Here is a 23,427-nt window from a genome sequence, read left to right on the forward strand (position 1 = left end):
TCAAAATAAAAAAACAAAAAGGGCTGGTGGGGATTGTAGCTCAGTGATTAAGCATCCTTGGGTTCAATCCCTGGTACCCGACCCCCCTCAAAAAAAGTGGATCAATGACCCAAATTTAAGACCTTTTCAGAAGGAGATGAGAGAGAACACTCAGGATATTGGCATAGGCAGTGATATTTTTATAGAATCCCAGAAGCTCAGGTAACACAGTAAAAATACATAAATAGGATTCTGGTTTTTTTTTTTTTTTTTTTAATACCTTTATTTTTTATTTATTTATTTATTTTTTTAAAGAGAGAGAGAGAGAGAATTTTTAATATTTATTTTTTAGTTCTCGGCGAACACAACATCTTTGTTTGTATGTGTTGCTGAGGATCGAACCCGGGCCGCACGCATGCCAGGCGAGCGCACTACCGCTTGAGCCACATCCCCAGCCCCAGGATTCTGTTCAACAAAAAAACTTTTGCACAACAAAGGAGACAATCCACAGAGTGAAGAGACAACCACAGAATGGGAAAACCACCTGCCGGCTATTCACCGGATGGGTTAATATCCAGAACACGTAAGCCACTCAGGAAACAACTACCATTACAAAATCAATTTGGGGGGATGGCTACGGGAGATTGAACTCAGGGGCACTCCACCACTGAGCCACATCCTCAGCTGTGTTTTGTGTTTTATTTACAAACAGGTCTCACTGAGTTGCTTAGCTCCTGGTTTTTGCTAGGGCTGGCTTTGAACTTGGGATTCTCCTGCCTCAGCCTCCCGAGCTGCTGGGATTACAGGCATGCCCTACTACTCCTACTACTCCTGGCACAAAATCAATTTTGTTTTGTTTTTTTGCCCTTCTCAATGCTTTATTCACTCACTTTATACAATTTCACTCTATAGGTTCTTAATCAAGAAAACGACAATTCTTAATTCTAGGGCAAATGATCTGAAGAGACACTTCTCAAGAAAAGACATACAAAAAGCCAACAATTATCTGAAAAAAATGCTCAATATCATTAGCCATCAGGGAAATACAGATTAAAACCACAAGGAAATGATTCACCTCAATGAAGCTATCTGTTATCAAAAAGGAAAAAGTAACCTGGTGAAAATGTGAAGATACGGCACTCGGGCTGGGGACACGGCCCAGCTGGTGAGCATCAGCCTCACGTGCACAAGGCCTGGTTCAATCCCTAGCACCTCAGAAAGTAAGGGAACGAGTGAGTCACAAATGAGAAAAGGGAGCTCCTGCACCCCGTTGGTGGGAGCGAAAGCTGGACCCTTAGGAAGAACATACGGATGGAGGCTCCTCAAGAAACTCAAAACAGAACTGGCCAGACGCCTGAAGGTCCACCGCAGCCAAGGCCTGGACTGGACCTGGGTGCCCACCGGCAGAGGAGTGGACAAAGGAAATGGAGCACAGGTACACATGGCTGTATCATTCAGCTCTAAGAAGTAGGGCTGGCTGGGCACAGTGGCGCACACCTGTAATCCCAGCGGCTTGGGAGGCTGAGGCAGGAGGACTGCGAATTCAAAGCCAGCCTCAGCCCTTAGCAATTCAGCAAACCCTGTCTCTAAATAAAATATAAAAAAGGGCTGGGGATATGGCTCAGTGGGTTCAATCCTCAATACCAAAACAAAAAAATAGCTGGGGTTATGGCTCAGAGATAGAGTGCTCACCTAGAGTGCATGAGGCACTGGGTTCGATCCTCAGCACCACATAAAAATAAAGATATTGTGTCCACCTATAACTAAAAAATAAATTATTATTATTATTTTTTTTTTTAAAAAAGGACTGAAGGACAGCCTATGAAGTAAACAAGCCAGACAGACAGGTGTGGGAGCCTGTCCTCTCCCAGGTGGATGCTGGAAGAAGCCAGCCTGGGTGTCCAGCAGTGAGGACGAGAGGCTGGGAAGGGGTGGAGGGTGATGAAGGGCAGCTGGGTGGTTCAGTGTGCACATTGCACATGGGTATTAAAATGTCTCACTGAACCCCGCTGATGTGTGTGATTGATAAAAAGTGAAAGTAATTCTTATAAACAATACTTATTTGAGGATAGCAATTAATTATAGTTCCACATATTTAAGATATTTCTTACATAGCTTTCTGAATGGAAATTCCTAAAGAGGTACTATTTTCTCACACAAGTCTCATCTGATTGCAAACGGTTAACTTTGTATCAACATGCTAAGGTTGTCCAGGTCTAAGTAGACAGTGTAGCACTAATAGTGTGGTACCTGGACACTAAATCTTCAAGAGAGGAGAACTGCATATTGATTGATATTGGTATTTATTGGGTCATAATGTATTTAAATTTTCTTTAATGCATATGTTAGTGATTGTTTACTGTGATAAAGTGCAAAGAGGTCTCCAAGAGTGATCTTGTGTGGGAAGAATTGCCTTGTGTCACTGGTCACTTTTCAGTTAAAAGTTCCATTAGCAGATGGTTCTTGCTTCTGGGGTGGGTCACAACTGCACTCCATCGCCTGTAAATCAGCCTCCCGGTGGGGAATAAATAAACAGCTCAAGGATGTGGTAATGTTGTGTGAACTTTCCTACAGATAGAAGCACCTGGGTCCATTTAAGCCAATTAAGTTCAGAATATTTATTGAAGCCAATTCTTTATCATATTTGAATTCTATTTGAAAATAGCTCTTTTTTTGCTGAAGAATATTGATTTAATTGGAACAGAATGTCTATAAATCAATAATATCTTGGTCATATATTTGAAAATTTTAATTAGATCGTATAACCTCAGCATGGTTTATAATTGTGTATTTCAGTGGAATTCGGCATGCTTTTGATGAATCGTAGATTGTTGTATTGGCGATTAACAGTTGATGTTACCCTTACTGAGAGCTGGGAAGATTTATCCCGTGTGTGATTAGAGCCCCTTAATAAAATGCCACTGTGCTTCCTGGGGCTTCACTCTGCAGGTCCAGGTGGCTTCTGGTACCCCAGGTGTCCTTGAGCCCTGCGCTGCTCTTCCCAACTGTCACCCCCTGGGCTTCTCCTCTGCGGCTGGCAGGTCCTGTGGGCTTAGCAGCTGCCAGTTAGAGTGAAGACGCCCTGCTTTGTTGTCAGCACCCTTTGCAGGCAGCCTCCTGAGCCCCAGCTGCCCACAGTGTGTTTGCTCTTGAGTTATGTTTCTGTTTCTGGAAGCATAAAAATCAAAGAGAATGATACTTCACAGAATGATCGATTCATTTAAGCCTGTTCCTCCTGAGTGTCACACCTGCTTTTATTTACATTTTTAACCATTCTGCTGTGGTGGGGAGGGAACCCTGGACCTCTCACATGCTAGGCAAGCAGTCCCCAGCTTTGTAGCAGACTAATAATCCCAGTTTTCATTGCTTCTGTTGTAAGCAGAGTACTACTCACAGTTCTAAACTCAAGATCATAGTTTCCTGTGAACATTCATTTCCTCCTTTTGCATTTAACCTTGAAATAAAAATGCCTCGGATAACATAGTAAAAAAGACAGGTGTGTACCGGAATCCACGGTTCCAATCCCCTGCAGAGTACTCTCATTGTAGTCTTAGCCATTCATGATTTCCCACAGTCCTCCTGCCCTTGCACAAGATGGGTCTTGGTCACTCGTGGTGTGCCCTGCCCTTTGTTTTTTAAGCACTGTTCATCAAGGATGCTTTTCTTTTTCTGAGCCAGTGGTTGGCTGTCCCTGTGGGAATGGGGGGCGGACACCAGTGAGGTTCGTCAAGACCTTGACTTTGGAGGAGGCTCGGGGTGGTCACAGCAGGTGAAGAACTGAATTGCAACAGCAGGTGACCAGGGTGGAACAGGGGTGGCAAGAAGCGAGCATCGAGGACTGGATCACAAGACTGTGTTGGAGAAAACAAGTCAGCATTATTAGAATAAAAATGACCACACCTCTGGGGGATGCCGCGCCGAGAGGAGAATGTCCGTAAGTCAGAGTGAGCGGAGGAACTGGCCTCTGGAACATACTGAGGCTCCAGCCCAGAAAGACAGCGAGCCAGAAAGGGGCGGAAGAGCCAGAGGGTTGGCATACCCCTTCACACCACCGTCAGGCCTCTGCCAGAACCACTGGTGGGCGCTGCTGAAGAAACCAAGGAAGCCCAGCAGGCAGCAGTGTCCCCGCAGAGGCCCCTGCTGGGGCGTGGATGAGCAGAGTGGTACTGCCCACCCCTGGAGGACCGCTCCAAGCCAGCCGAGGTTTCAGTGTGGGCGGACTCCTGTGCTTCCATCAGGGACAGGCAGCCGTGAGAAGCCAGCCTTGCACCTCCCACCCTCCCAGCATTCCCTGTGGGTTTTCTGAAGGAAGAGGAGATCTACCCCCGGCATGGCTATTATCAGAACCATGGTTGGCTCCTGGTCCTGGCAGCTGGGGTGAGACTACGGGAGTAGGCAGCCCCGACAGTCCAGACAGCAGGGCCTGCCAGGTTTAATGCCTTTCTGGAAAAACCAGAGTCTCTAAGAAGATTCAGGTGTTTGCCTCCTGGGGCCTTGGGAGCCGCCCACAGGGGCGGGGCCATCCTGGGAAAGGCGGGGTTTCCACATTTCCAAGGTAACCGAGTTGCTCCTGCCTCAGGCAGCAGAAGCCAGCTCTGGCCATTTGCTGGGCTGTGAGTGAGCAGCCATCCATCTCTGCAAACCTGAACTGTGCTCAGCATTGGGTGTGGCAGGGTTCAATGGGTGGGAGCCCATCCAGCCTCAGGCAGCATGGCGGCCTCCAGCCGGTCCTGCCCCGTGAGATGCCAGAACACCACAGGGAGCACAGGTGTGGGGGTAGCTGTGTGGACAAGTATTATAGGAGCTGACAGTGTAGACTGGTGCCTGGAAGAGGATTGTGGTCTGCCAGGGCTTGAAGTGGGTCTTGCAGTGTACACATTCCTGCATAACCAGAAAGGTCGAGTGAGGAAAGGAGGACTCGCAGGCCAGTTCACGGGTGCACAGTCCCAGTGCAAGGTGGGCCCTGGTGTGCAGTCGGCACTCCATACACGTCTATCAGTGCGTGGGTGCCATGTTCGTGCTGGGCCCTGGGTTGGAGGCACAGCTTGTCCCTGCCAGGGAGGAGCCAGTCCAGAGGCCACGTTTCCTGTTCCCAGTTGCTGGTTCCAAAGCACACACTGTTAAATGGTGTATCCTTACCTTAGGTTTCTTTTTTGTTTTTTAAACTCTGTGGTTATCATGACTTGAAATCATTAAAATTATTATCTGCTTACTCAGTTAGGATGGCCTTAAAGCAAGACATCATTTCATATAGTTTTTAGATTAAGTTATAAATGTTCACTTTAGAACTACCTGAAGATTAATAGAGATGCATTTGGAAAGCATTATTTTTTTATTGATTCTTAATGTAGTAAATTACTGGAGTTATTTGGCAGCAAACAGGAATGACCTGCGATGTGGCTCACATCTCTTCTCCTGATAGAGCCACAATTTGCATTAATTGCACAGCGACTGCACTCACTTATATTAAAAGGCTTCTACTATAATTAATCCTTTTTATTTCAAATCATTTTGGCACAATTTCTAGCTATAAACACTCATAAAGGGCAGACAGTTGAAAAATACGTTACAGGTTTTTTCCATATACCTATTGCTATTTTTTCATGACAGGTAGTTATTGATATGCTTCTAGGAATAAGTGTTGTGCGACTGGCTGAAAAATGCTAAGTGGATTATTTTGCATAAAAAATAGGCAGTTTTTAAGTTGTATAATTAACCTGTGTTTAGAAAATACCTTGATTTATGCGTACATTTGTATCTCAGTTGCATACATTATGGAAATTTAATTTATAATCCATTTAGCTGATGCAGTCATAGTTTTTAGTGCTATCATTTATTAGTGTTTGTATATTAAATGCTCTAAAGGTTTAAACCTGCCTTATGTAAAAAATTATACCTATGCATTTGCATTTTATGAGTCACAGTGGGATTTCTGTTTAAAATTCAGGTAGCTCTGATATATTTAAGGAATCTTGCTGGTTTATTGTTACTAATGCAGAGGTGGCAAACAATGACCTTCAATATTGAGCGTCAGGTGATTTACGCTAGCAGTTTACTTTTGGAGTCTGCTGTACAAATGAGGGCTTTTCTTCGACACCTTGTCCCTCCAGTGCTGTGCAGAGTGCTGATTTGGACGTGACGGTGCGCAACCATACTCCGGGTTAACAGCTCTGGCTGCTCTGAACCTGCCGTGGCTTGGGGAACAGCTTTTCATTGGCATTGTCAGTAGATAGATGACTAAGTGTGAGTTGCCGTTTTATCACTCCTTCTGTCCTTAAGGGGTCTTTTTTGGCCATCTTTTCAGAATTAATTGGGCAATCATTAGTCTTCAGATGAGAAATAGAGCACCAGCCCAGGGTGCTGTGGTTGACCCAGCCAGATGCCAGGGTCTCCTGGAGGGGCTACTGTGACCTGATGGATCCTGAGCTTCTTAGAGAGACAGCCCTGGCAGAAAGCACTCTCCAGAGTGCCTGTCAAAAGTGACCAGCAAGGGGCTGGGACATAGCTCAGTTGGTAGAGTGCTCGCCTCGCATGCCCAAGGCTCTGGGTTCAGTCCCCAGCACTACCAGGCAAAAAAAAAAAAAAGTGACCAGCATGATTCTTGACATTGAAATGTTCATTACTTTTTGAGAAAACCTTCACAGCTGTTTCTGGGTCTTTTGGTGATGGCAACAGGTGAGTCCTTAGATTACATACCTCAAGGGCATCTGAGCCAGGCCCAGTGGCACACCTCTGTAATCCCAGAGGCTCAGGAGGCTGAGGTGGGAGGCCAGCTTTAGCACCTTAGCAAAACTCTAAGCAATGTAGTGCGTCCCTGTATCAATGCAAAAGAAAAGGTGCTAAGGATGTATCTCAGTGGTTAAGCACCTGGATTCAGTCCTGGTACCAAAGGCAGGGGGGAGGGGCATGTGAGCACCCTCTATTGGAGTATATAGGCTTCAGCGTGTGTTTAGGAGCTCGTGACTTTATAGAAAGCTTGAAAAAGATGACTGAATGCTGTGCTGTGCTGGGAACCGTGACAGAGCGCCGGGGCTGCTTTCTAGAAGGTCCCCAGAGGCACCTCGCGCTCCCCACCTCCCTGGAGCTGTTTGCTGTGGACCATTTGCTTTGCCTGAGTGTGTGGGACATGGTCCAGCAGAAGAGTGACTCCTGATTGGGCCATCTGTGGGAGGCTACCCCACAGATGAAGCAGCTATCTGTCGGGGCCTTTCATGAGGCACCCAGCGACATGTGCCTCTCTAAATCCTGGGACAAAGGGCTCCTGGCTATGCCCAAGCACATCTTCCTCAGCACAACCCTCGGTATGGGGCCAATGCAGCTCTTGGCCTCTGTCTGTCCTGGCTGGTGTACCTTGGGCCCAGGCAGGGTCCCAGGACCACATGTACTCCAAACACAAGACAGGTTCTCGACCCCTCTGCTAGAGAGCACTTTTCACTTTAAAACTAGGCCCAAGTTCTCCACTTACCAAGTAGGGTAATCGCACTGCGCTTCTTGTCCTGTGAAGGTAAGGCAGGGAGCATTTCATGGGGTCACTGTGAACACAGACCTCCACAGACGAGGCGCTCACGGAGGAAACCCAGTCTTCTTTTGGCCTCTGTGGGAGCCGTCCTCCGACCTTGTCCCAGAGCCACATGTATGTGAGGTCACAGATGTCCTACACTGTGCTCAACATGGCGCCTGCACATAATGAGAACTGGGAGGTGGCAGCCAGCCGCTACATTAGAAAGGCTTATTGTGGCTTCCAGGCCCATCTGTCCAAACAAAATACTAAGACTTCTGAAAACATCACAGTGAAATTCTGGTTCTTGTTGGATTTTACAGCCTTGGGCCACGGGAACCCCTGACGTGATGCAGGGAACCTTGTATTCACTAGAGGGTCTCTGGAGCGTGATATGCTAGCACCAGGGTTTGATTGACTCCTTTAATTACCAGGAGAGACAGCGAGGTGCCCCCTGCTACACCCAGCACGGCTGAGATGAGAAGGCCAACAGTGCCATGCCCAGGAGGATGTGGACACGGACACCCACATTACTGGTGCTGACACCAGCCCTGGACACCTTAGAGACTGCTTGGGCAGTACCTAATGTGGGCAGGCACACCCCATGCCCAGCCTTGAGTGCTCTCCAAGCCTGTCCTTCAGTGTGTACTCATCAGCTTGTGTGTCCACCGCCAGGTGAAGAGGAAAAGACATCACACGGCAATAAACAAAAGAACAGGCAGCATTGGGCATCTCAGATAGAGGGTTGCATGCTGCGTGCCTGCTCCGGGAGGCCCTGACACCAGGGGACCCGCCACCACGTAGTAGCAGCAAGGGGTTGACGCAGAGGGTGTGAGGGAAGGGCGAAAGTGCCGCGTGTGGGGTCAGGGCTCCACATCCTAGTCTGCAGGGTCCTGCTCAGGCATGACCAGATGAAGACGTCATCAAGCTTTACCGGTTAGCTGTGTGTGTTTCACTGCTTACAAACTATACTATAAATATGTCCACATCCTTAGATATGAAGGTGGGCATCGATGGTATCTCTCAACTTGTGAAATCACATGACGTCCATTGTGGAACACAGCCACACGTGTGCTATGCTGCAGGGACAGTGGGGCAGAGGTGGTCTGGCCGGCGACCCTGAGGAGCTCTGCTCACCACCTAACATCCCCTGCCTGTGAATGGGACTTCATTGGAAATGGGGTCAGTGCTGGATTAGAGTGGGTCTCAAAGTCAGCGGCCAGTCTTTAGAGAAAGGGTGTAGTCTCCAGTACCTCCAAAGCAGAGACGCAGGGAGGAGGATGACCTTGAGAAGAGTCAGGAGCTGGGGACTCTGAAGGAGTCTCCCTGCCTGCAGCCTGGCCCAGGCTCTGTCCTGTAGGCTGTGAACGGATCCCTGCTGCTGCTTCTGCTGCTTTGTTCTTAGTGATTCTTGGGACATCAGTGAGGGCTCTACGTCTACCATCCCCTCTGACCCTCTGGGAGTGCAGAGGAGTGGCCCACGTCCCTTCTGTCTCAGCACTGTGTCTCAGCCCCGAGTCTGCAGTGAGCTGTGGCAGACTGGACGCTCCCAGGGAGTGCCTCGGTCGAGGCCTGGCCCATGGGCTCACGCTGCCGTGGACTCAGAGAAAGACTCGCTGTCCTAGGACCCTGTTTGGTTGACGAAGCATGACAGAAGCATCCGTGAATGCTAACCCTGTGCCCTGCTCTGTCCTGTCTGAAGGCTCTCTATGAAAACATGCTGGTGGAGCTGCCCTTTGCCGGCTTCTTCCTCTCCAAGCTGCTGGGCACCAGTGCCGACGTTGACATCCACCATCTGGCCTCCTTGGACCCGGAGGTCTACAGGAACCTGCTGTTCCTCAAGAGCTACGAGGAGGACGTGGAGGAGCTGGGGCTGAACTTCACCGTGGTGAACAACGACCTGGGAGAGGCCCAGGTGAGCAGGGCCCCTGCGTCTGTTTCCAGCCCCGGGGCAGCATTTCCTCCACTGCCCTTTTGACTCACCTGAGATTGTACGGTTTAGTTAAGAGAGTCACTGTGGCTGGGAGTCGGGAATCCCAGCGTGGGGGGGGGGGTGCGGGGGGCTGCCCGCTTGCCTTCTCAAGACCCATGTCCGCTGCTGCTCCTGTGCCACAGCGTGGGGCAGCACCGCCAGCACGGGACCTTTGGGAGTACGCCGCCCCAGGTGCAGCCAATGTGGGAGGCTTCCTGGCCTCGCTGAATGAGTGGTGGTTCTTGTTACTTTACTTTTTCTTTTTTAAAAGGAAAAGAAGGCCTATATTGGAGGTTCAAACTAAGTTTTATGTTGGGGGGGGGTTTGGTTTAGTTTTGGGGGTTTTTTTCCCTTTTTTTTTTTTCAGTGTTCTGCCACTGATCTGCACCCTCTTAACTTTCTCAGAAACAACTTTACTGAGAGAGAAGTCACAGCGTGAATTGGAGCCTCCCTGAATGTGCAGCTCAGTGGTGTTGATGTGTTTGTAGAGTCAGCCACCTTTAGAGTGTTTCCTTTTCAGTTCTTCCAGAGTTACTTCTCCACTGAGCCACATTTCCAGCCTTTTTTTTTTTTTTTTTGGCATTGGGATTGAACCCAGTGATACTTAACCACTGAGCCACATCCCCATCCATTTTTATATTTTATTTTGAGTTGCTTAGCACCTCAGCCTCCCATGCTGCTGAGATTACAAGTGTGCACCACAGTGCCTGGCTCCAGCCCTGTACTTGTTCTTGTTGGTGGACCTTATTTTTTTTTCATTTATTTATATGCAGTGCTGAGAATCGAACCCAGGGCCTCACAGATGTGAGGTAAGTGCTCTACCACTGAGCCACAGCCCCTACCCTCTAGCCCTTTTTATTTATATTTTCAGACGGGTCTCACTAAGTTGCCACAGGCCTCACTAAACTGCTGAGGCTAGCTTTCAACTTGCAGTCCGCCCTCCTCAGCCTCCCAGTTCACAGGAACTGCAGGTGGGTGGGCACCACTGCACCCAACCAAAACAATGTTTGTCCTAGGAAAGAAACTGCTCGTCAGCAGTAGCCCCTGCCACATCTCAGCACTGCAGCCCACTTAGGCTCTCCCCATGCCTCCTGGACACTTCACACCATGGACTCTCATGCGTTCTTTGCAGTTGTGGGTACCAGGACTGGGCTCCTTTTTCTGGTTCCTCGTCCTTCTTTTGGCCGAAGGCTGCAGTGGACATGTGTGCAGCATGCTGAGATGTGTAGATGAGTGGCTGCCACCTGAGCCCTGCTTTAGACATGGAGAGTGTGGGCAGCAGGTGGGGCTCAGTGGGCCTGGATGGCCTGAGGTAGCAGCACCTGAGGTGCTGCTGGCAGGGCCTGTCCGCTCCAGCCTTGGTCATCCCCCATACAATGGCCACAGTCAGACTGCTCGGGGATGGCGCGAGAGGCTCCCGCGGGAGTTGGAAGGCATACTTGTTAATGTCTCATGTGGCCCAGGCTTGTTAGGTGTGTGAGTGACCTCCTGTGCTTCCTCTTTTTTTTTTTTAAAGAGATAGATAGATAGATAGATAGATAGACAGACAGACAGACAGACAGACAGACAGATAGATAGATAGATAGATAGACAGACAGATAGATAAGAGAGAGAATTTTTTTTTTTAATATTTATTTCTTAGTTCTCGGTGGACACAACATCTTTGTTGGTATGTGGTGTTGAGGATCGAACCCGGGCTGCACGCATGCCAGGCGAGTGCGCTACCGCTTGAGCCACATCCCCAGCCCCCTCCTGTGCTTTCTCAATTCACATTTCCTTTTCAGAGTAAAAAGTCAAATCACAGGAAAGACAGGTGTGTTGGTGTTTCTCTAGAGCAGAGCTTTTCTGAATCTAACAGCTAGATTTTACCCACAAATATACTCTTGTAAACTTTGCAGTTGTTTCTCAAATGGATATTATCACCCGGTTCTAATCTAGGCCTTTGGGTCGTTCATGAGCTTTGCCCAGCTTAGAAATCCCTCCACTAGATGGGGATAAGTTCTGGTGCAAGGTGGGTGTGGGCCCAGGGCTTCCATCCCCACACCACAAAATCACACCTGGTGTGCACAGTAGGCTGACTACAGACAACAGTAAAAATCCAGGAGAAAGTCTGTTGCTTGTTTTGTGGTGCTGGGGATTGAACTCAGGGCCTTGTGCATGTAAGGCAGACACTCTACCAACTGAGCTATAGCCCCAACCCCAAGAAAGGAGTTTGAATGTTTTTACCATAACAGAAATGGTAGATGAGATGGATATGTTTAACCTGCTCAAACATTACGCGGTGCATAAATGTATCAAATACCTATAGTATCTCATAAATTCATACAATTTTGTTTTTATGTATCACTTAAAGATAAATTTAGAGCTGCTCATGGTGACACACACACCTGTAATCCCAGTGACGTGAGGGTCTGAGGCAAGAGGATCACAAGTTCAAGGCCAGCTGGACAACTTAGTGAGGCCCTGTCTCAAAAATAGAAAATACCTGGGTGCGGTGGTGGCACACGCCTGTGATCCCAGCGGCTCAGGAGGCTGAGGCTCAAAAGACTATAGACACCGAACCGCTAGACGTGACCCAGTTGTTCTACCCTTCGGTGTTGACCTGAAGAACTCAAGTCATATGACATGCGCATCCCCGTGTATATAGCAGTACAGTCCATAACAGCCACACGTGGTGCCGGCCTAGGGTCCCTCAGTGGGTGAATGGATGGAGGAAATGTGGCGCACACGCACAACCAAGTTCGACTCAGCCATAAAGAAAAATGAGATGATGTCATTTTCAGGAAAGTGGATGGGACTTGGGAACAGTATGTTAAGTAAAATAAGCCAAACTCAGAAGGTCAAGGGTCATCTGTGGAATCTAGAGAGGAAAAAGGAAAAGATGGGGGCAGATCTCATGAAAATCAAAGGAAGATCAGTCGAGGAAAGGGACCCAGTGAGAGGAGGAGAGGGAACGGAAAAGTGCTGGGCTGGGTGTGGCCAGAGTGTGGTGTCACGGTGTGCGTGTGCACATGTGTGACAAAGCCCACTCTAACGTTAACTGTGATGCTCCAGCAAAAATGGAGGAGGAGGAAACGGAACCCAAGGCAAGAGGAAGGTCAAGATGCAGGTGGCTGTCAGGTCTCACCTGCTAGGAAATCGGCTTCCTCTTGGACTCCAGGGAGAGCCCCTGTGTCATTCCAGAGCCAGTGCTGGGCGTGTCGGGCCTGCAGTATGTGACATCCTGTGGTGGGTGGTGTCAGAGCTGGTGGGAAAACCAGGAGCAAAGACACGTTTGAGCACCTCTGCAGAAGAAGAGGTTTCGACTGAGCACGCAGGGCCTGGAAGCAGGGACAGCTCTGAGCCAGCCCACAGAAAAGCTGCACCTGGGGGTCACAATCAGAAAAGTTTTAGGGGCTGGAGTTGTGGCTCAGTGGTAGAGCGCTCGCCTGGCATACATGAGGCACTGGGTTCGATCCTCAGCACCACATAAAAATAAAGAGTTTTAGCTGAATGCAGTGGTGCTCACCTGTCATCCCAGCTATTTGGGAGCTGAGGCAGGAGGATCGAAAGTTCCAAGCCAGCCTTAGCAACTTAACTAAGCAACTCAGTGAGACCCTGTCTCTAAATAAAATATAAAAAGGAGGGCTGGGGATGTGGCTCAGTGGTTGAGCACCCCAGGTTCAATCCCTGGTACCAAAATAAGTGTGAGGGCGGGGGACAAGAGATGCAGGACCATGTTGCAACTTATGTAGCTGCTTTAGTTTTGATGTCTTCTTCGTAGTGTACAGCAAAAGTCTCAATAGTGCAAAATTCCAAGGTTAGTTGGCAGGTGAGGTTTGTTTTCAGAGTTCAGGGCGATGTGCTCTGTGCCTCCTGGGTAACTTGTAAGAGCGAGTGAAAGCTCCTGAGCCCTGCAGGGCTGTGCCCCACCTGGGCCTCCATCAGGTCCCTGCAGGCAGTGCTGGAGTCTGCTACAAGCACAAGATTGCCTACTAAGTTTAGGAGTTATAGATGGCAATGTGTTAGAGTAATTGCAACTGGGCACCCTGGCACACACTTAAAATCCCAAAGCCAACCTCAGCAACACATCAAGGCCCTAAATAACTCGGTGAGACCCTGTCTTTAAATAAAATACAAAAAGGGCTGGAGGTATGGCTCAGTAGTTGAGAGCTCCTGGTTTCAATCCCTAGCACCCCTCTCAAAAAAAAAAAAAAAAAAGGAAAAGAATTGCACTAAAGATGCTCATTAGAAGAACTGAGAAAGTCAGTGGATCATCAGCCGGCAGCTGGAAGTTTGCTGGCAGCTAGAAGTTTGCTGGGGCCCCTTTGGCTGTGGCTCTCAACAACCTAGTTTGGAGAGAATCTTTTGGCTTTTTTGTAGAGGTAGATATACATAGGTAGTTCTCTCTTTAGGGTTACATTTATAACACTGTGATTTAAGATCTTTAATGCACAGATCCTTCATCCTGCTGCCAGATCATTGTTCATTCTTCCCTCTCACAGCAATGCTGCTGCTGCCAGATTTGTTTTCTTTGCTATAATCAGTATGGCTGTGTCTGTGCTGTTTAATAATGTACATGAAACTTTAGACTGCTGGTGTATATGCACATCCTCCTGGAGCAGATCACTGAGGTCATCTGCCACGTGGGAGGCCGCACGTGAGCCCCGTGGCCTTGGGTAGGCCACCTCCTCACTCAGAAAGATGGAGCTAGAGGGTCAGTGAGCAGTGCAGCTGCAGGTCCCAGCCAGCCACCACCAGCCCAGAGGTGCAGTGCCTGCTGGGGAGCCTCTTAAGTGTGTCCTCCCACCCTGAATTTCAGTAGGCGCTTGATGTGACTTTTAAAATATGCATAGTTGTGCCAGGCGGAGTGGCACAAGCCTATAATCCCATCAGCTCAGGAGGCCGAGACAGGAGCCAGCCTAAGCAACAGCGAGGTGCTAAGCAACTTAGTGAGACCCTGTCTCTAGATAAAATACAAAATAGGGCTCGGGATGTAGCTCAGAGGTCAGGTGCCCCCTGAATTCAATCCCCAGTACCCCCCTCAAAAATGTGTGTGTATACACACACACACACACACAGAGTTATTTAGATTTAGCCTGAGAGAGGATTTTGGTAATGCAAGCATTTTAAAGTTGTTAGAAATACCAGTTTTGGGAGCTGGGGATGTGGCTCAAGCGGTAGCGCGCTCGCTTGGCATGCCTGCGGCCCGGGTTCGATCCTCAGCACCACATACAAACAAAGATGTTGTGTCCGCCGAGAACTAAGAAAAAATAAAAATAAATAAATATTTAAAAAAAAGAAATACCAGTTTTGTGTGATGAGGCAAGGTCATATGTTCCTTTAGCTGAGAACTTCACTGGTCCTTTGTCTTCCAGATCACACAGGCACATCATCATTTATTACCTGCCTTTATCAGTTTAAAATTTAATGCGTGTAAATGTGAAGGCTAGTTTGGTGAGACTTGGCCAACAGGTGGACTGTTGGAGTGTAAGTGAAGGACTTAAGGTAAGGAGCAGTCTTTGCTCACCCAGAGGCCACGGTTGGAAGCTCACTGTCAGACCCATTATTCCTACAATTGCAGGTTCATCAGAAGAAAGATGGAGCCAAAGAGTTGAAATTCAACAAATTCAACTCTGAGGTTTAAAGGTATATAATCTTTACAAAAATAAGAATAAGCAGACTATGCAAATGTAGGGTGATTGAAATGGCTTTTCTGTGATGCGGTAAGAAATCAGGTGTAAGAGCCCTCGCCTAGAGGGCGGCCCCATCTTGTCACTCTGGGAATGTGAAACATGTACAAGGTCTAAAGGCTGTGAGAAGAAAGTCATTGGGGGTGTTAATGACGGGCCGTCTGAGAGAAGGCTAGCAGGCCCTGCACAGCAGCACTGACCTATAATCCCAGGGACTCGGGAGCCGGAGGCAGGAAGATTACAAGGTGGAGACCAACCTCAGCAATTTAGCAAGGCCCCAAGGACTTAGCAAGATCCTGTCTCAAAATACAAAATAAAAAGGGCTTGGCTGGGATGTGACGCAGTGGTTAAGTGTACCTGGGTTCAATACCTAGTACCCAAAAAAACAAAACAGGCTAGGGAGCCCACTGGGGGCCATTCTTGGTGTCCACCAGAGTAGCGCCCTTGTCAATATGTCATTCCATCACTGAACCAGCCCCTTCAAGGAACTTTAAAAGTCAACTCTTAGGCTGGGGGTGTGGCTCAGTTGTAGAGCATTGTCCAGCATGAGTGAGACCCTGGGTTGAGCCAAGCATTGCAAAATAAAGTAAAAGCGAGCTCTTGTGTAGATGGCACTGCTGTGTTTGGGTGGTCTGTGGGGTTCTGCCAGGCGACTACACCCTCACAACACTCCAGATGCACAAAGCAGGCTGCACGGCTTCGTCCTGGGGAAAGGTTTAAGGGCACAGTGAGGGGCAGCTGTGTCCCTTGGCTGTGCGTCCTCACCACAGTGCTATGCTCACCAGCGCTGCTGCAGGCCCTGGAGCCAGGTCCTGAGCCTGGCTCCTCACAGGGGAAGCCCAGCAGTGCTACGGACGCGAGTAGCTGTTTCCCACAGCCTTAGTTCCTTAGGGTGTCTCCTCCCGCATGGACCTTTTACTTGGGTGACCCCTGGACTCATGTCCTTGCCCACTGTGACCACTGACTTAAAATGAAGCCCTGGGGTACGCTGCTGCGGGCTGCCTTAGTCCTGCCTTAGTGCTTGCAAAAGGCAGAATGGTGGCTCTCGAAAACCAGCAGGGAGCCTCGTTTTGCCCTGTCACATGCTTGGAGGGTCCTGATGGTGCTGTATTTTACTTCCAGGTAGTTGAACTCAAGCTTGGTGGGAAGGATATCCCCGTCACCAGTGCCAACCGCATCGCGTACATCCACCTGGTGGCAGACTACAGGCTGAACAAGCAGATCCGCCCACACTGCCTGGCTTTCCGACAGGGCCTGGCTAACGTCGTCAGCCTAGAGTGGCTCCGGATGTTCGACCAGCAGGAGATTCAGGTACCCTGCGTGCCGACGCTCAGGGACGTAGTCGTCTCGGGGAATAAAAAGCCTTCCTTAAAATGTGCTACTATTCGGACTTTTTTTCCCCCCAGGTATTAATTTCTGGTGCACAAGTTCCCATAAGTCTGGAGGACCTAAAATCCTTTACGAACTATTCAGGTACGTTTAATTTGCATTGCTCAAACACTGGAGTGCTAGTCAGGTACATGCCTGTAATCCCTGCTCCTCAGGAGACGGAGGCAGGAGGATCTCAAGATCAAGAACAACCTGTGCAACTTGCAGGATCCTGCCTGTCTCAAAAGGGTTGGGGATGTGGCTAACTATTAAAGCACCCCTGGGCTCAATCCCCAGCACCAAAAAGAAAGACAAGACTACAGAGTGCTGGACACAGTGCCTGGCGAAACCTCTTCCTGTCCCCTTGTCTCTGGGCTTCTTTGCCTCTTCATATCCTCCCTCTGTAAGTTTCCACTTGGGAGCATTTGCGCTTTTTTTGCTTTTTTTTTTTTTTTTTTTTTTTTTTAGAGGGATGTTGCTGGGGATGGAAGGGGGAACCCAGGGTCCCCGTGTGGGAGGCAAGCTCCCCCTGAGCCCCACCTCGGGCGTGCTTCTGGTCTTTTGCTGTTAAAAGCAGTGCTGGGTCTGGCGCAGGGGAACACACCTGGGACCTCCCAGCTGAGCAACACCTGTCTCCAGGTGAGAGCTAGAGGCCAGGGCTGTGGCTGAGAGGTGCAGCACCAAGAAACAAATAGGCTCACCCCCATACACACAGCACACTGATAAAGAGACTTTTTTTCCCCTATGGTGCTGGGGATTGAACCCAGGTCCTTGTGCGTGCCGGGTAAGCACTCTACCACTGAGCCAGGACTCAAGTACTCACCCTCCAGGTTTTGTTAGAGCATTGTAGTCATACACAGTAACTGAGTTAGTCCCGACAAAATCGTACATGCATGGAATTTGATTTCACTTCACAATCCTCCCACAACACTATTTACTTTCTGATTAAATTAAATGTATACCTTTCTCCTTTTTAAGAAAATGAAAAGGCACAAATGAGTCAAAAATGTTCAGAATACATATATCTGACAAGGAATTTGGACCCAGAGTATATTTTTAATATTCTGCAAGTTCATTGAGCAGGCAAAATCCCACTTATACAAATGGGCACAAAGCCTTAAACCTCTACTTCCCCAAGAAGGCACATGGCCCTAGGCCCGTGGAGAGTCCTCCGACATCCTGAGTGTTACAAGTTCCTGGGTTTTGCTTTGCTTTCTTTTGTTTAAGCCCTGTGTCTACTCAGTAGTAGTTGAAAGAAAAAGAAAAGGGTCCCCCTTAATGCAAGATTTTACACAACCACTGTGGTGTCGGTGTGGTCTTCATTGTACTTCATTTCTCTAGTACTATGTGAGCTTGTGTTTATAGTAGACATTCTGGGATTTTGTGTGTTTGTGTAACATCAGTAGTAAAAACGTGTTTCTGCACTGTCCCTGTTGGTGCAGTTGATCTGGTGTATTTGACCTCAGAGCACAGTGAGCGCAGTGTGTGTTCCTGCCTGTCGTCATTTGTCTCAGTAGAAGGTGGGCGCGAGGTGGAGGATTGCCCTCCACAGGATGTGAGCATCCTGGGAAGTGAATTGCAAGTGGATCTGGCTCACGCCAGCCCCTGACCAGGCCGAGCACACCCTCTGCCCTTGCAGCCCTTCCTCACCTGGACACCAGGCTCAATGGGAGTGTGAAAGGGGTAGGTGCTGTGAGCCACCCATTCCTATTGTCATGGGCCCTGACACGCTGAGTACTTTATGTGGCTCATAGAAAACACTTGGAGTGGAAGACGCAGCAGATTCTGAAACAGTTTGTGTCATCCCACATTTTCAATGTGCTCTTCTTTTTTTAAAAAAAAACATCTTGAAATGAGTGTACATTCCTTTTCAAATAATTTTTAAGCCATAACACATACCCTGGGCGGGACTTTCAGCCCAGGCCAAGGAGATCAAAAGATCCCCTGCTCAGTGGTCTTCATTAGTCTAATATCAGAGCAGACCAAAAAATACACACAAATAAAAGTATAGATTAATATCCCTTATGAACATGTAAGTAGGAATCTTGAGCAGAACATCAGAAAACTGAGTCCAGGAGCCAGCCTCGTTGGCACACACCTGCAGTCCCAGCAACTCTGGGGGCTGGGACAGGAGGGTCATGAGTCCAAGGCCAGCCTGGTCAGCTTAGCAAGATCCTGTCTAAAAATGAAAGTGAAGAAGAGCTGGGGGTGTGGCTCAGGTGGAGCACTGGGTTCAGCCCCCAGCGCTGCAGCAAGGTTGGGGAACGGGAACTGAAGCTGTGGCGAGTTGAAGGGACTAAGCCAGGGTGTTTACCCAGACACCCGCAGGTCCATTCGTGCAGTCCGACACAGGGCAGTGGAAGGACAGAGCCCACAGGAGCCTCTCGGTAGAGGGAAAGCCAGCACCCACCGGAGGCTTCTGAACTCAAGACAAAATGCTCAGGCGGCCGGGCTGGGAGGGAGCCCCTGAGCCTGCCCCAGACCCTGCATGGCCCCTGGCAGCACCCTGAGTGCCAGGCACACCAGACAGGGTGGCCTGTCACCATTCCTGCAGCGTGGCTCTGGGTCTCTAGCTGGTGCCACGAGGCAGGCAGGCAGTAGGAAACCGAAGAGAACGTGGGAAGAAAGACGTCCGTTTGAAAACCAGAGAAAGAAGTAAAACTTGTCATGGATAAAGTGACAAAAAAAGCCCTAAAAACTCAGCAGGATTGTTCAGGTTGACACATAGACACTGGTTGTAATTCTGTATACAGTCCAAGAATGGAATCAGATAACTCCACTCATCATAGCATTAGAAAGGATGAAACCCAAATAAACTTAGCAAAGTAAATATAGACTTGTACACTGAGGACTGCAAACATTTTAAGAGAAATTAAAGGAGATTAAGTACATGGATTGGAAGACTCATTCCATCGTTAAAATGGTAATTCCCTTCAAATTGATCTATAAATCTAGTCTGGTCTCTGTCAAAATCCTAGCAGAGTTTTTTGTAGAAATAATAAAGGTGATTTTAAAATTTATTTTGAACATAAAGGATCAAGATTTGGCCTAGGGCCAGATGCAGTGGGTGGAGAGGCTGAGGCGGGAAGATCACAAGTTCAAAGCCAGCCTCAGCAACAAAAAGGCGCTAAGCAACTCAGACCCTATCTCTGAGTAAAATACAAAATGGGTTGGGGATGTGGCTCAGTGGTCAACTGTCCCTAAGTTCAATCCCTATATCCGCCCCCCCCCCCAAAAAAAAAAAAATAGGCCTGGGGTTGTAGCTCAGGAGTAGAGTGCTTGCTAGCATGTGTGAGATGCTGGATTTGATCCTCAGTGCCACATAAAAATAAGTAAATAAAATAAAGATATTGTGTCCATCTACAACTTGTGTGTGTGTGTGTGTGTGTGTGTGTGTGTGTATTTAAAAAAGGATCAAGCCAGGCACAGTGGCATATGCCTGTAACCCCAGCAGCTCAGGTGGCTGAGACGGTAGGATCCTGACTTAAAAACCAGCCTTAGCAGTGGCGAGGCACTTAGCAACTCAGTGAGACGCTGTCTCTAAATAAAATACCAAATAGGGCTGTGGATGTGACTCAGTGGTAAACTGCCCCTGAGTTCATCCCTGGGACCAAAAAAGAATTTAAAAAAGATCAAGGGGCTGGAGTTGGGCTCAGTGGTAGAGCGCTCACATAGCATGTGTGAGGCACTGGGTTTGATCCCCGGCACCTCATAAAAATAAACAAAGATGTTGTGTTCATCTACAACTAAAAAAATATATTTAAAAAATATATTTTTAAAAGTTAAAAAGGATCAAGGTTAGCCAAAGTAATTTGGTAGAAGAAGATTGAAAGACCTAGTCCTGATTCAGAACCTAGTACCAAGCCACTGCGGTCCGGCAGCATGGTCTCGACCCACGCACAGGCGCGCCTTCAACAGAACCCAGTTTGGAATCGGAAACAAGTCCTTGCAGCTGTGGTCAGCTGGCTTTTCAGAAGGACCCAGGACGATTGGGCAGGTACTGGGACGGTACCCGTCCGAGAATGACTGCACTTAGAACCTTATGCCACATACACCCAAAGGTGAACTCAGGATAGGTAAGCGCTAGGACTCCAGAATCTATGAAGAGCACACGGCAGGGCTTCATGGCTTTAGAGCAGTCGGATTGTAGTTGTTATACCAACATGGGATCCAGAAAAGGATATCGATACCTCCTCCTTCCTCTGAGTTAAAATATTTTGTGTTTCAAAAGAAACCATCAAGATATACAGACGGAGTCATGTATTCCTGTAATCCCAGTGATTGGGGAGGCTGGGGAGGAAGATCCCAAGTTCAAGACCAGCCTCAGACAGACCCTGTCTCATAAATCAACAAAAGGGGTTGTAAAGGGCTCTGGGTTCAATCCCCAGTGTAGGGTTGGGTGGGGTAGTTTAAATGGTGAATTTTATGTATTTTACCACCATAACAACAAATTCTACCCAGCTCCCTGTGTTCTGCTGAATGCTATTTGTATATGAAACACCTAGAAGTATGTTTACCATACAGTCGGTTCATGGTTTTCTTTGGATTAGAATCTTTTTGAGGACATAGAAATATTCAAAGCCGGATTTTGTTGCACAGTTGTAAAATTCTAAATATGTTAAATATCGTGTGTGTGTGTGTGTATTCTGTAGTTAACCTGTTTGCTCTAAATTTGAGCTCAGATTTTATGAGAAGGCAAATAGCACCAAGATCACATTGTCCTGACTCTCGGGACATAAGCTTAAGAAAGTGAAATCCATCCGACCTTTCTTTGCCAAGAATTTGTCTTGGGTGGTTTGAATGACCCACTCTCACTGAAACCTTCCACCTTGAATGATCTTGGCTGTTCCAGTAAATAGGGTTAAAGAATTACCATATTCATTTGGTGCCAATTGATGCACTTAAGATGTCTTATTGATATTATTTCTGTAGTGTATTAAGAATAAGGGAACAACTAGAGCAATTATCTTAGTTTTAGGAAGCACTTAAGGAGATTAAAAGTTGTAAGTAGCAGACCCGACATTTACAATAGTCTCCTACTCACATGTGAGGTTGGTTGTTAGGCATGGCCGGTACCCAGGGTCCACCGTGTTTGGGTGCACTGACCACTTGTGAAGCCCTGCACGTTCTGGTTTGCTCAGCAGGTTTTGGTTTCTGACCAGCAGAGTTCCTAGAAAGCAGAGCCTCGTGCCACCAGTGTTTGTCTTGTGACCAACCACCTGCCTGTTCCTGTTCTGTTCTTGTCTGCCTCAGCAGACCTGACACTTGGTCCCTCATGCTTTGCCCACCGTCTCTGGGGTGAGGGCCAGATGGTTTTTAGGATTAGCTTTCAAGACAGGCCTGGTGGAACCTGCAGTTCCCTCTGATTGCTGACCTCAGACCTGCAGAGCATCCCATGGACCCTGCTGGCCAGACGCAGCAGCACACCCTCTATTCCTAGCCCCTCCCGGGGATGAGGCAGGAGGATCCCAAGTCCCAGGCCAGCCTGGGCGCTTCAGTGAGACACTGTCTCCACAGAAACAGTAAAAAAGGCTGGGATGTGGCTCTGTGGCAGAGCATGTGCCCAACAAGCACGAGGCCCTGGGTTCAGCCCAGGGCCACAGAGCGCAAGAAGGCGCACCCTGCTTTTGTATGTGTTATGTATTTGTTTTCATGTGGTGTAAAGGGTTGAGCAGACTCAGTCCCTCCGACTCAGTCATGTGAGCAGAGCCTCACACAAGGTAGGCAAGTGCTCTGCCACTGAGCCCCGCCCCAGCCCTGTGTGTTTTACTTTCAATAAGATGTCTGTCCGTTTTCTCTTAGGAGGCTATTCTGCCGATCACCCTGTCATTAAAATCTTCTGGAGAGTCGTAGAAGGTTTCACTGATGAAGAGAAGCGCAAGCTCCTCAAGTTTGTGACGAGCTGTTCCCGCCCCCCTCTCCTGGGGTTCAAGGTACACCACCTGCATGCTCTTCGCCAAGTTCCCGGCCTGGAGTGTGCCCTGCACCAGCCTGCTGCCATGGCAGCCCACGTTGTGCTGGAGTGGCCCAGGGGTGACCCTGCATCCAGCTGGAGTAGCTGGACAAGCAGGAGTCCCGTGGGTCTTTGGGGTCTGGGGCAGTTCTTAGCATGACTGGAAGAAAACGTCCTGACCCTCGCAGCCGTGTGCCTCGTGTTGCCTAGCTCTACCTCTGGGTATTAATGTTGACCGCATATAACTTGGATTATTATTTTTAGCAATTGAAATTGCTTGCAGAGCTGGATATGGTGGCAGAGTGCCTCACTGAATTGATGAGACTGAGGCAGGAGGATCACAAGTTCAAGGCCAGCCTCAGCAATGCAGTAAGGCCCTAATCGACTTAGTGAGACTCTGTCTGTAAATAAAGTATTAAAAAGCGGGGATGTGTCTCAGTGGTTAAACACCCCTGGGTTCAATCCCTGGTACCAAAAAATAAATAAATACAGGAGGCTGAGGCAGAAGGGTGTAAGATTCAGGCCAGCCTGGGTAACTTAGCAAGACCCTGTCTCAGAAAAAATTAGGAAATTAGGAAGGGTTGGGGATGATGCTCAATGGTAAAGTGCCCTGGGTTCAGTCTCTGTACCACAAAAAGTGTGTGGTCCTGAGTGAGCAATCGGCACTGTACCGGGGGATGCTCCTGGCTGGCTCTTCCTCCCATGGGTGGAGAGTGGCCCTCATGGCAGGGAGCACTGCCTGCCGGCCCCCAGGGCATCAGCAGGTGAAAGAGTGCAGGCGCCATGTGCAGCACCGAGAATAGTCTTGCCACTTACGTGTGTTTTTCTGCTCTTCTGTTTTTGGTACTGAGGATTGAGCATTGTTGTATTTTGTGACAGGGTCTCACCACGTTGCCCAGACTGGCCTTGATCTTATGTTAGGACAGGGACCAAAGGAGAACTAGAAATAACATTAATAATTCAACACTCAGCATTATTCTGAGGA

General features: G+C 48.4%; 1 protein-coding gene across 2 annotated transcripts in view; it reads left to right on the top strand.

Moving 5' to 3' along the window:
• The window catches only part of Ube3c (ubiquitin protein ligase E3C), a 95,391-nt gene that overhangs the window by 66,494 nt on the left and 5,470 nt on the right, over positions 1 to 23,427 (top strand). The window contains exons 19-22 of one of the 2 annotated variants that reach the window (XM_078040933.1): positions 9,180 to 9,392; positions 16,244 to 16,432; positions 16,528 to 16,594; positions 22,292 to 22,422. In XM_078040933.1, coding sequence (XP_077897059.1) covers positions 9,180 to 9,392; positions 16,244 to 16,432; positions 16,528 to 16,594; positions 22,292 to 22,422 — 600 coding nt within the window. The remainder of the gene's footprint in view (positions 1 to 9,179; positions 9,393 to 16,243; positions 16,433 to 16,527; positions 16,595 to 22,291; positions 22,423 to 23,427) is intronic. The other variant, XM_078040934.1, reaches the window with a different exon arrangement.

Source organism: Ictidomys tridecemlineatus, chromosome 2 (assembly GCF_052094955.1).
Source record: "Ictidomys tridecemlineatus isolate mIctTri1 chromosome 2, mIctTri1.hap1, whole genome shotgun sequence".
Classification (NCBI taxonomy): domain Eukaryota; kingdom Metazoa; phylum Chordata; class Mammalia; order Rodentia; family Sciuridae; genus Ictidomys; species Ictidomys tridecemlineatus.